At 32.6% G+C, this 12,171-nt stretch overlaps 1 protein-coding gene across 1 annotated transcript in view; it reads right to left on the reverse strand.

The window, feature by feature from the left end:
• Window positions 1–12,171, reverse strand: part of CNTN3 (contactin 3) — a 433,701-nt gene that overhangs the window by 57,740 nt on the left and 363,790 nt on the right. Inside the window, exons 12-13 of the mRNA XM_051980952.1 lie at window positions 4,675–4,802; window positions 2,915–3,090 (exon numbers count right to left, since the gene is read on the reverse strand). Coding sequence (XP_051836912.1) covers window positions 2,915–3,090; window positions 4,675–4,802 — 304 coding nt within the window. The remainder of the gene's footprint in view (window positions 1–2,914; window positions 3,091–4,674; window positions 4,803–12,171) is intronic.

The raw sequence follows: 12,171 nt of genomic DNA on the forward strand, positions 1-12,171 counted from the left end.
CATTGGAAGAGCTTCCAGACTTTTAAATCACAAATTGAGATCCCTATATCTCATGGGAAAAAAAAAAGCAATTTATATATCTTTAAGGTTATATTCTACTTCTCTGGTCCTATTAAAGAGGTTATCATGTATTACTGCTATTAATATTTTAGTCAAAACAAATCAAACCACAAAAAATTCTACCTCAGGTTATATTGAGAAGCAGAGTTTTTTACACTAAGAAAGTGATAATTCCACCACCCTCTGTCCTAGTGAGATCATTCATATCTAGAGAGTTCTGGTCAGTTTGGGTATCAAATTTTAAAGATATTGATAAGGTAAAGAGAATGGAAAGGAAACTGATTAAGACAGCAAAGGCCTTAAGACTGTGCCATCTACTACTATTACTACTATTACTACAACTACCACTCCATTCCTCCTCCTCCTACTATTACTGCTATCACTGCTGCTACTACTACTATTGCCACCACTACTTATTACTACTACTACTATTACTACATATTACTACATATTACTACTACTGCTGCTGCTGCTATTACTATTATTACTACTACTACTATCACTCCACTCCTCCTTCTCCTACTACCATTACTGCTATTACTACTACTGCTACTATTACTTATTACTACTACTACTATTACTACTATTTCTACTACTACTACTATTACTACTACTGCTGCTGCAATTACAACTATTACTACTACTACTACTACTATTACTACTATTACTACAACTACCACCCCATTCCTCCTCCTTCTATTATTACTGCTATCACTGCTGCTACTACTACTACTACTATTGCCACCACTACCTATTACTACTACTACTAGTACTGCATATTACTACATACTACTACTACTACTGCTGCTGCTATTACTATTATTACTACTGCTACTATCACCCCACTCTTCCTTCTCCTGTTACTATTACTGCTATTACTACTACTGCTACTATTACTTATTACAACTACTACCATTACTACTACAATTACTACCGTTACTTCTACTACTACTACTATTACTACTACTGTGCTGCAATTACAACTATTACTACTACTACTACTATTGCTACTACTATTACCATCACCACTATTACTTTTATGAAACACCTAGACTGCACTATTACCACCATCACTATTACTACTACTACTGAGACAACAACAGCATCAATATAATGTCAGATAATAAGTGCTTTACAAATGTAATTATCTCATTTGATTCCTACAACAATCCTGGAGGAGGAGGATAGAGTTCCATTATTATTCTCATTTTGCACTTGAGAAAGATGATGCAAACACAAGTGATCTGATTTTTTTAATGTCAGCCATCTAGTGAATATCTGAGGCCACATTTAAATCCAGGATTTCTTTAGGCTCTGTAAGAACAGATTGATGTAATTGGGGACATTTAGCTAAGAGAAGAAAAGACTTGGGATGAAGATGCTAGCTATGTCCAAATACAGGTTGTCATAGGAACATGATTTGACTTGTCCTGTCTAGTCTCAGAGAATATCATTGGAAGTAATGGCAAGATGGCAAAATTTAGCATTAGAGACACTGGTTCTGATTCCATCTCTGTTGCTATGTAGTTTTTGGACAAATCTCTTAAACTCTGTTTTCTCATCTAATAAATAATATGGTTGTAATAGCTTTTCACACCTCTTCATGTGAAATAATTTATAACATTCTACCTCTTCTTTCCTTCTGCACCCTGAGCTTCCCTTTCTCATCACCTAACTTTTATGTCATTCTTTCAAATTCACCTTATGGCTATACCCTCTGATTTTGAGTATTCCTTCCTGTTGAACTATTAGTAATACACTTATTAAGGGTTACAAGTTTCATTTTCTTCCAGAAATAAAAATCAAGCAATGGTTATGAATTCAATGGTATCTGAGATCACTTCTAACTTTAGATCTATATAACTAATTTTCAGAGGCCTGACAGGCCTGACAGATGAAAAGATTGCCTACCAGTGAAAGTTAACCAAATGAGAACTGGCAAACTTCAGGAACAAGTAGATTACTTTTCCCTTGAGATTTTTAAGATGTATAGCTATGATATGATAATCTCTTCCTACTCTGAGATTCTGTGAATTATTGCATTACCTGGTCTTTTCAGTAGCCCTTACTTTAGAGATGAAAAGAATGAAAATTACACATTAGGCTTTTCTATGACTCTAAGAGACAGTTTTCTAGGCAACTCATATTTGGTTGTCATCTCTCACTCTAGGGTCCATTCTCATTTACTTTCAGTCTCAAGTTTTTTTTTTTTTTCTTTTGGCATCCTAAAACAGTCTGACACCTCTCAAAATCTCAAAGTATTCACCTTTGGTTTTCAACAGGCTACTACTAATACTTCCATGAATAGAATTGCTACTTAGATAATTTTGGTCTTATTGACCATTTCCCCCTATTATTTGATTATCTTTACCTTTATGTTCTTACTTATGCCATTTTCTGAGCACATATTAAACACTGATGTTTCATTATCCATTCATTATTTCATTATCTATCTTGCTTTTAAGCATAATGAAGTTTCTCCATTTCTTTCAATGCTATCTAATTTGACAATTTCCTCATCTAAAATTACAATTGTACTCTCCAATTTCCCCCCTCATCATTCTCCACTACTAGCTACAATACACAATAATATACATTTATACAAGCTTTAGTTTTTGATCTCAAAGAGTAAAAGAAACAGACCTTTTCAAATTTGGGTCTCAAAAAATTTCAATTTTAAATTAAAATCTGCATTTGGAAACTTTGCATCATTTAATTGCAATGTTTTGATATGATCAATGCTTGGGGAAGAATCAGAATTGGAATTTTTTAAAGTCCTAGCAGAGTTCTTAATAGAGAAATATATACTTGCCCCATACAATCTTAGTAGCATGAGTAGGTTTCCATAACTTACCCCACCTACTTTCTCAAAATGAGATCCATCTTTTTTAAAATCTGTGATGGCTCCATTAAAATACCAAGTAAACACAATATCTAAAAGGGGATCATGCTGAACTTGACAAGGCAGGATTACACTTTCTCCAACAGAAACATCCATGTTGGATGGGGCCAATGTTATTCTTGTGGGTTCTACAGAAAAACAAAACAAAACAAAACAAAAACAACAAATGCTCAAACATTCATAAAATTACAATTGTCAAATTATCACTTAAACAGATAGTCGGATGAACTATTTCCTAGTAACATTATCCTTACTGAGCTTCACTCAACTTTTTTGGTTTACTTGAATTACAGAAAAAAGTAAAGATTGAGATATTTATAACATGTGATTATGATACCAACACTGGTAAATCACTGAGTATTTGAAAACTATAGGAAAGTTTGCAATGAAAGTTAGGCATGAAAATTGCATAGTCAGAAATGATTTGTTATTTTCCTTGACTCGTACGTAGTCCATTGTCTGGGATAGGCATTGGGGAACCCGCTGTTTTCAGTAATTTTGACAGCTGGTGGGAGTAAGGAGAAAATTTATATTTAAATATGAAGATATTCATCTTTAAATTATTCCACAGACACCAGGTTACTAAGAATTTAAAATAATTCATTCAAAAAAGAATAAGGTTAATAGGTTAATAAGAACAGAATGACTTTTCAGATGGAAGCCCAATCATGACATTTTCTAAATGAGAAAACCAAGACTTAATGAGGTGAAATGTTTTGCTCTTTACAAGTAACAGACCAGATTTTTTATCACAATTTCTCTACTTCTAAATTCTTCATTCTTCACAATGAATGATGGATTTTAGGTGTAATAATCTACAATCAACTTATTCCATGAATACACTTCTTCCTTTTCCCTTTTTGTTCTATCCTCTTTCCTTAAAAATACTGCTTGATTAAGAACACCCTCATTTTCTAGGAAATTCTTAATGACAGCCAACCTAGTTTGCCAGGTATTTTACATAGCATAGGTAACATAAAAGAAAACAATCCAATTCATAAAATATAAAAATGATAAAACTATATGCCTGGAAAATTGTTGGGTAGGAGCAATATTGTCTTAAGAATGACTTTAAACACATACCCACACCCACTCACACCCACCCATATACACACACAGAGAAATATATTATGTTTAAAGGCATCCATTTCTAAGATGATGGGATGGAGGAGGGAAGGAAAAAACAAGAAAAAAAAGAAACTGCATGATAAATTTGTTGTACATTTGAAAATAATATCAAGCTGTATATAGTAGATTTTGAGTTTCATATACAATCATCTTTTTTATTGTACTATATTATAGAGATGCTTATTTTATTTCATAAATTTAAAGTACAATAAAGAAAATCGCTGCTAAATTGCACATAATTAAAGCACACTTAATAATGTGCCCATTGTTTGACATTATGTTATAGTGTAAAACAGTAAAAATCTGACCCACTCCTTCCTTTTGCAAATTCAATTAAGTTATCTTTTTATAAAGTAACTGCTAGATGCAAGTGCTATTTAAGATGCTGAGAATAAACAGATAGAAAATATATTCTCCTGAGGGGAAGAAATATACAATATTTAAGCATTAAGAAATATAATACAATTTGATGACAAATGGTCCCAATACATTTTATATGACTGAAATAAATAAATCTTCATTAATTTTAGTGCTTTTCTCTGCAATTTAGGGCATATCTGCCATCTTTAAGAACAACATCATACCTGTAACTACTAAGTTTGTGGAACTGCTTGCTTTCCCAAACTGGTTCTCAGCCAGACAAGTATATGTTCCAACATCCAATTTAGTTACGTTGGCTATTTGGAGTTCTCCATCCTTCAAAATAGTTATCCTGGAGTGGGGAGGGGGCAGAGTAAGTGAGATAACAGAAAAGAGAATATGAAGGTCTATAAAAGTTCAAATATTTGAGAAAATAAAATTGTTACAGCATTCATCCATGACACCCATCTGCAAACAATGGGTTCTTAGTATTATAATATCTTCAAATAATAAAAAAAAGAACTTGAAAAATACTGCAATTTTTAATATAATTAGAAAACTTTCAAAACAAGATAGAGAAAGAACTATCATACTGTTCAAACTTTTCATCTAAAAATCATTTCACAGCTAAATATAGCATGGGTTCCTTTTCAAGATAATCCCAAGTATTTTCTGAAGTGTAGCTTTTAAAGCTAAAGGTTTCAAGAGACATCGTTTTTGGGTAATTAAATCATTTTATTAATAAAATCAGCAGGTTATTAATAAGAGGATGATTATTTGGCAATTTATATTGCCCTTGAAGGAGTAGAATTTCTAGAAGGATGGCAATTAACTCTTACTGGTTAACGCAATGAGAGCTGTGGGCTATACTAACATGAATGTCTTGGGATAAGTGATTTAGGTAACTCAAATCTAGGTCAAAGAGATAGCAGTTTTCATATCACTTTTCTTTATAAATCAACCTTTCTCTCTACCTGTCTGAGTAAATATAATGAACAGGAATATCCCATTAGCTTAAACTTAAAATTACTTTTACTGTCAGATTAGATTTGACTTTGATAAACCTCTAAGAGAAATTTTTCCCACACTTTGGTTTCTGGATGAGAAAGTGGAAAAGGTGAAAAACTTTGGTCCTAATAAAATATTTATTATTTTATTATATATGATATAACATATTTTTATATATTCATATATTTATATGTAACGTACAATATATTTATATAAATATATATTGTATCATATTATAATAAAATATTTATTAAATACAAAAAAATTAATTTCTCACAATAAAATCAAGTCAATCAAAACAAAATTATTAAGGTGTTGTGCAAAGTATTGGAGACACAAAAAAGTGGCAAAAAACAGTCCCTGTCTTCAAGGAACTTACAAACAAATGCGTACAAAGCAAGTAATATACAAGACAAATATGAAATAATTAACTGAGAAGGCATTGGAATTAAGAAAGAATGTGCAAGGTTTCTTGTAGAATTTGGCATTTTAGGTGAAATATAAAGAAATACAGAGAGGTTAATAGTACAAAGACAGGAGGGATAGCATTTCAAGTATGGAGGCAAAATGCTTAGAGCGAAGAGCTAGAATGTCTTAGCTCATGGAACAGTCAGGAGGTCAGTGTCAGTGGATCAAAGAGTAGGTTTTTGGAAATAAGGTATAAGAAAAATGGAAAGGTAGGAGGGAACTGCATTATGAAGAACTTTGAATGTCAAACAGCATTTTTCTATTTGATCCTGGAAGCAATTGGAAGTGGAATTTATTGACTAAGGAGCGACATGATGATCAGCCTTGTATTTTAGGAAAATAACTTACTGGCTGAATAGTGGATAGGATGGAGGGAGAAAAGATTTGAGGCAGATGAACTTCCCCCCACCTCCCACCCCCCAGTAGGCTATTGTTTAATAATCAAGGCACATGGTGATAATCCCTTGTACCGAGTTGTATGAGATCAAAGATCTCTTATTCAAGAGACATTGAAAGATGAAACTGATTGATATGTATAGAATTGATATGTATAGAAAGATAAAGTCATTTTCCTCATGTCCACAGTGTATTTGAGAAAAAAATGGGCCATGATGACTGCCTGAAAGTGAATTAATAATAGAGATACCCAGTTCTTCCACAGCTACTCTACCAAATAATAATCACACTAATAGGTTGTGAGAGTTGAACCCCAAAATATGTTGGGAATCTGGGCCAGTGTCACAGTGTCTCAGAAGACTTTATGACTTGGACTATCTCCAAATCGAGAAGTAAAGATTTTATTAAGCTGTTGGTGGCAGACTAACTTTCAAAAGGGAATAAGCTTTGCCATTACCAGGGAAAGACAGAAATAAACTGATGCCATAAGGCAGAAAAAGTTCCTAGAGATTCCATCATGATACTTAGTAAGCTAGAAAAGCTCATAAAGGAGTTGCAACATCATAGGATAGGCAGAGCTCCTAATGAATTCACAATTAACAAGGGAGAAGGTAGGGCCTTATATAGTAGAAAAATAACCTCAGGAGTTGACATCTAAAGTTTAACCTTCTAATTGCATATAGTAACTGTGGGGCTCAAAGATAACCCTGTCAATGCAAAGAAGTCAAAAGGGCCCATTTTAGGACAAGATAATCCTCATAATGTCTTCCTCGGTTTGTAGCTTGGTCTCCTAGGACCACTTCAAACAAGGCCCACCTAAGGCCCACTTAAATTCAGCAAAGACTTTCTCCTCTTTGCACCTACCTAGCTACCAAAGACTCAGTCTTTTCCTGGAGTCCTATTCACGCCAAATATTCCAGGCTCAATGATTAAGAAATCTAATGAGAATCACAGCAAGTGATTATGTCCATGCCATAATTGTGCAAAAAATCAGCCTCAGGAAACAAAACCCAGTGTCAACTCAAGCCTTTCAGAATGAAAAGAAATCAGTTAGGGGGATCTGTTCCCAAAGAAGCCCTAGGGTGATGGGAAATGAAATGCATGGATCTTAGAAATGGCAGTGTTAACACCAAGATATCTCAATCCATTGATTGGTCTCTGAGGTTCTTCACATTCTGTCTTGAAATGTTATAGAGGGCCAATTCTGAACTGTAAAAATCTAGGGGATTTTAGATTACAAAATCTTGGATAAATTTCTTAATTTATTATAATAGGCTTCCTGTTATTTAAAATGATGGTATTGGAATAGATAGCTTCTGAAGTTTTTTTCAAATGTAAATCCAAGATCCTCTGATCATCCCTCATCTACTGTTTAAGGAAAAGATTTGTACTTTATAATTGAATTTGGAAGTGGAATTGGGTTCGCTCTTATTTCCTTGCTGTGTTTCCACTCTCTTAAAAACAAAACAAAACTCTGTTAATATCCAAAATAAATTTATTCACTTTTGCCTACTTTCTTTTTTTTTCTTCCTCAAGTTTAACTATGTTAGTATTTAATAAACCTGTAGTATTATTTTTTAATCCTTTTATCTCTATGATAATGACAGACACAAAGGCTAATAAGATTCAGTTGTTGTATTGCATTTACTGATTAAAACACTGAAGTTGCACACAAATGTTTTTTTGTTTTCCAAATCAAAGACTTTCCAGAAATTAGATCTTTTCTAGATGAATTTCTCAGTTATTTTCATTTTAAAATATCATTATTCAAATACACAACTTAGCTTTACTAGGAAGTTGATTCTAGGAAGGGACTGACTTCCCACAATTCTTAACTTTCAGAGTACCATATTATAACTTCCATCATTTAGGAAACAGAAAATATATTACTGTATTTTGGAACTTTAAAATGGCATTTATAAATGTATGTAATCCCTTTCTTTTTGGAAATTTATATATAATTTTGGAGTTTAACATAAGGAATGGTTGAATCTTGAGTTCATATCTTTTGTCTTAGGAATTTGCTGATTTGTAATTGGTGTCTCATCTTCACTAGTGAGGAATATCACATAATTTCCTAAAGATATAGTGATCATATTATTGTGCTCTTCAGTTTTCAGGGAGCTATAGAAATCTTAAATTTTGTCTCCTTATTCTGTCCCAGAGATCATTACTTTTTTTTTTTCATTGCTTCCAAATCTTTTTCCTTGTCAAGTAATTTTGAGTTTCTTTGAATTCTCTTCTTTTCACTATTCTGAGCTCTGCTAAAATAATCTTAAATTCACTTATAAGCATTTATCATAGATCTTTCTACACTGTTGACTTGACCATCATTTAGTCCTTAAATTTCCTGTTCAAATTTAGGTCCTTATTTCATCCTGTAAATATTTCTGCTGATTTTTTTTTCTTTTAACTGTCTGTGACTTTATAAAGGGATTTTGAATCAAGTATGATCTTCATGAGATAGCCTGAAAGTACTATCTTATTATGATGCTCATTCTTATTCATTTTCCTGTCTGTTGAAAAAATATATTTTTGCAGGGCTGCTTTAAATACTTCCCCCCGCCCCCTGGCATTTTTTATTCTGTAATTTTTAATTCATAAAATTTTTCATTGTGTTAAAGCTCCTCATAGTTTTGAACATTTCTTTGTATGACCTTTGAAATATCATTTTGTGTTTTCTAGTAATTTTGCTCCTTTTTATTTCTATTGCTATTTTTGAAAAGAGTAAGGAGACAACAGGTAGATTCCTTTATATCTTCTCATTCTGTGTTCTTTTGGAAAATCTCTATTGGAAATTTCTGAACAAAATATTTTAAGCTCTTGAATCCATTTGCTCATACATACATACACACATATCTATATATCTCACCAAATAATTTAAAAATATTAAGATCCTTAAGGCAAATACCACATTTTATTTTTCTTAATATCCTACCTATCACAGCATTTTGTACATAGCAGTCACATCATAAGTATTTGTAAAATGAATGCAAGAAACAAGCATTTATTAGGGACATTTCATGTGCCAGGTACTATGTGAAGGACTACACAAATATAATTTAATTTAATTGTCAAAATAACCCTAGGAAGTAGTTGAAGAAACTTGGGATGAGCTAAGTTAATTGACTTGCCCGGGGTCACAGAGCTCGGAAGTATCTAAGGAGAGATTTCAACTTGGGTTTTTCTGACTTGAATCAGTGTTCCCAATATTAGCTTTAATCCTAGCATGAAAAATCCTATAGAAAAATCCTACTTTTAGACCTCATTCACAGAATATGCTGCTTTTCAAAGTACAGCTTTATTTTTCTTTATATTCAAACACTGAAATATTATTTATTATTTGTGATCAGCTAAATATGAGCCCTTTTTCTTTGCCAGCTACACTGCTCCAATGTGACCTTTTCTTCCATTGCACTCTTGGTAAATTTAAATGGCCACAAATTTCATTTCAGATTCTTGCAAAAGTAAAGAGCGATGAAAATTATATTTCTTATTGATAGAGTTCAATAATTTAGAAAACACTTTTCCTCACAGCAAATCTGGAGTAGTCAGTGCAAGTTTCTTGCCTCCATTTTACAGATAAGGAACTTGAGGCTAAGAGTTTGAAGTTAACATTTCTTAAACTCTTACTATGTTCCTAGTACAAGTTCACATTACTAAGAAAAAAGTAATGACCACTCAATGCTGGTTTTCTGAGTTTACATCCAATGATTCATATAATCACAGACAGAGTAAGGAAGTACATCAATACTACAGATATTTAAAATAACTATTTTATATATATATATACATATGTATATAATGACTATTTTATATATAAATGACTATTTTAATTAAGAAGCACAATTCTAAACTTTGATTCTAGAAACAATATTCTTTTGGCTTTACCACATAAGTCATTTTAATAGCACAGGTTTTATAACTTATAAGATCTGTGTTCAAATTCTATTTGTAATATCATCTGAGTAATATCAGGTAAATCACTCAATATTCCTGGACTTCAGTTTCATTATCTATACCATGAAGAGTTTGGAGAAGTTGCCCTGTAAGATTCTGCCAGATAGAGATAGATGGATTTTATGTATTTCCGTAGTTGAAAATTTCACTTTTGTCCAGTCTCCACAAGTCTCCATAAATGAACCATTCATTTCTTAACAAAACTAGCTGCAGGATGAAAAATAAACAGATCATTATCTGTGCTGAATTCAAAGTCTTTCCAGCTTGGCAAACCTACCAGAGTTTGTATTCACTGGAATAGTCTTTAAGACTGCCCTCCATAGAGAATCTAAGAAAGACTTTAGTAGAGGACAAGAGATAGCTAAATTTTATTTTAAGTCTATTTATTCTAAGTTACTAGCTAAAAATAAATAGGATTTGCTTTTATTTATTGAACATACATTGAACCCAATATGAAATATACAAGCCTAAGGATTATAAATTACAGTAGTGTTATTTTTTTTTAAGTCAGTGTCTGTTTTCTGCATAATCAAACTAATCTATGGACCCTGAAGCTTAGATAAATATGAAAGCATTATATATTTTATTTATTCATTCAACAAATATTAATTAAATGCCTACCATATGCAAGGCACTAAAGCTTACTGAAGTCATCTCCTTGTTGACTAAAGATCTACTTCTAAATTCATCTATAATTTACAAGCCCTAAATTGGGTAGCAAAAGGATTGGGAACATTGGAGATAGCCAATTTCAGTTACTTCCTTATTCTGCCCTCTGGGTGTTATCTAACTTTTTTTTAATACCAACACTAAAGTAATAGCAATTTTAGATGGGGATAAAAAATCCTTTAGTTCATAAGATGCAGTTACTTGAACTAACAAACCTCCTTTATGATTTCAAGGTGAGGTCCAAGTCAGAAGTGGGGCCTGACACTTTAGAAAGAAAACAGGCTTTAAACACAAATATGTTAACTTCAAATGATGCCGACTGTACAAATCATACAATGTGGAGCTAATTGGATAGTTTGTTCTTAAATTGGTTCTTCCAGGAACATGTAAGAGGCCCAGGGGGCGTTTCATGGAACATAAAAACAAACAATATTCAGTAAATAGATGAAGTAATTGTTTCTCCCCAGAAAACCTTTAATAACCAAACCTTCCCTACAGAGATACAATGTGAAATTTTTATACCTTTTCCCTATGAATGAAAACGCATTCCAAACTCATTGTGAGTCAGTATTTCTATATATTGGGCCCAGACGAAACATTCATAATATTGGATGCTCTATTCCTACCACTATAATATATACTTGATCACTTGCAATATTTAAGAATTGGGACTTCCATCCATAGATACATATCTGCAACTCATTTTAACTTCTAATTTCATAAAGCTGCTTGTTGCACAGAGAGACTAAATCAATCAATCAATCCATTAATATATATTGTCATGGTTGTTTAGTCATTTTTCAGTCATATCTGACTGTGTGTGACCCCCTTCGGGGTTTTCCTGGCAGAGACACTGAAGTGATTTGCCACTTCTCCAGTTCACTTTACAGATGAGGAAACTGAGGCAAACAAGATTAAGTGATTTATTCAGGGTCCCCAGCTAGTAAGTATCTGAGGTGTGCACACATGTACACACACACACACACACACACACACACACACCCTCTTACTTTGTTACCACACACTGTGGTAGGAACTAAAATGTGACTTGATCATTGTCCCACAAAGAATATGTGTCAAAGACAAGATTAAAACTTAGGTTTTCCAGAATCTAAGTACCATACTATAGTGCTTTCCTTTGGGGGTGGGAAAAACATAAATCCCCTTTACTATGTTCTATTAAACAGTTGGTTTATAATATACTTCTAAAGTTGCCAAAT

The sequence above is a fragment of the Antechinus flavipes genome, chromosome 1 (genome assembly GCF_016432865.1).
Source record: "Antechinus flavipes isolate AdamAnt ecotype Samford, QLD, Australia chromosome 1, AdamAnt_v2, whole genome shotgun sequence".
NCBI lineage: Eukaryota > Metazoa > Chordata > Mammalia > Dasyuromorphia > Dasyuridae > Antechinus > Antechinus flavipes.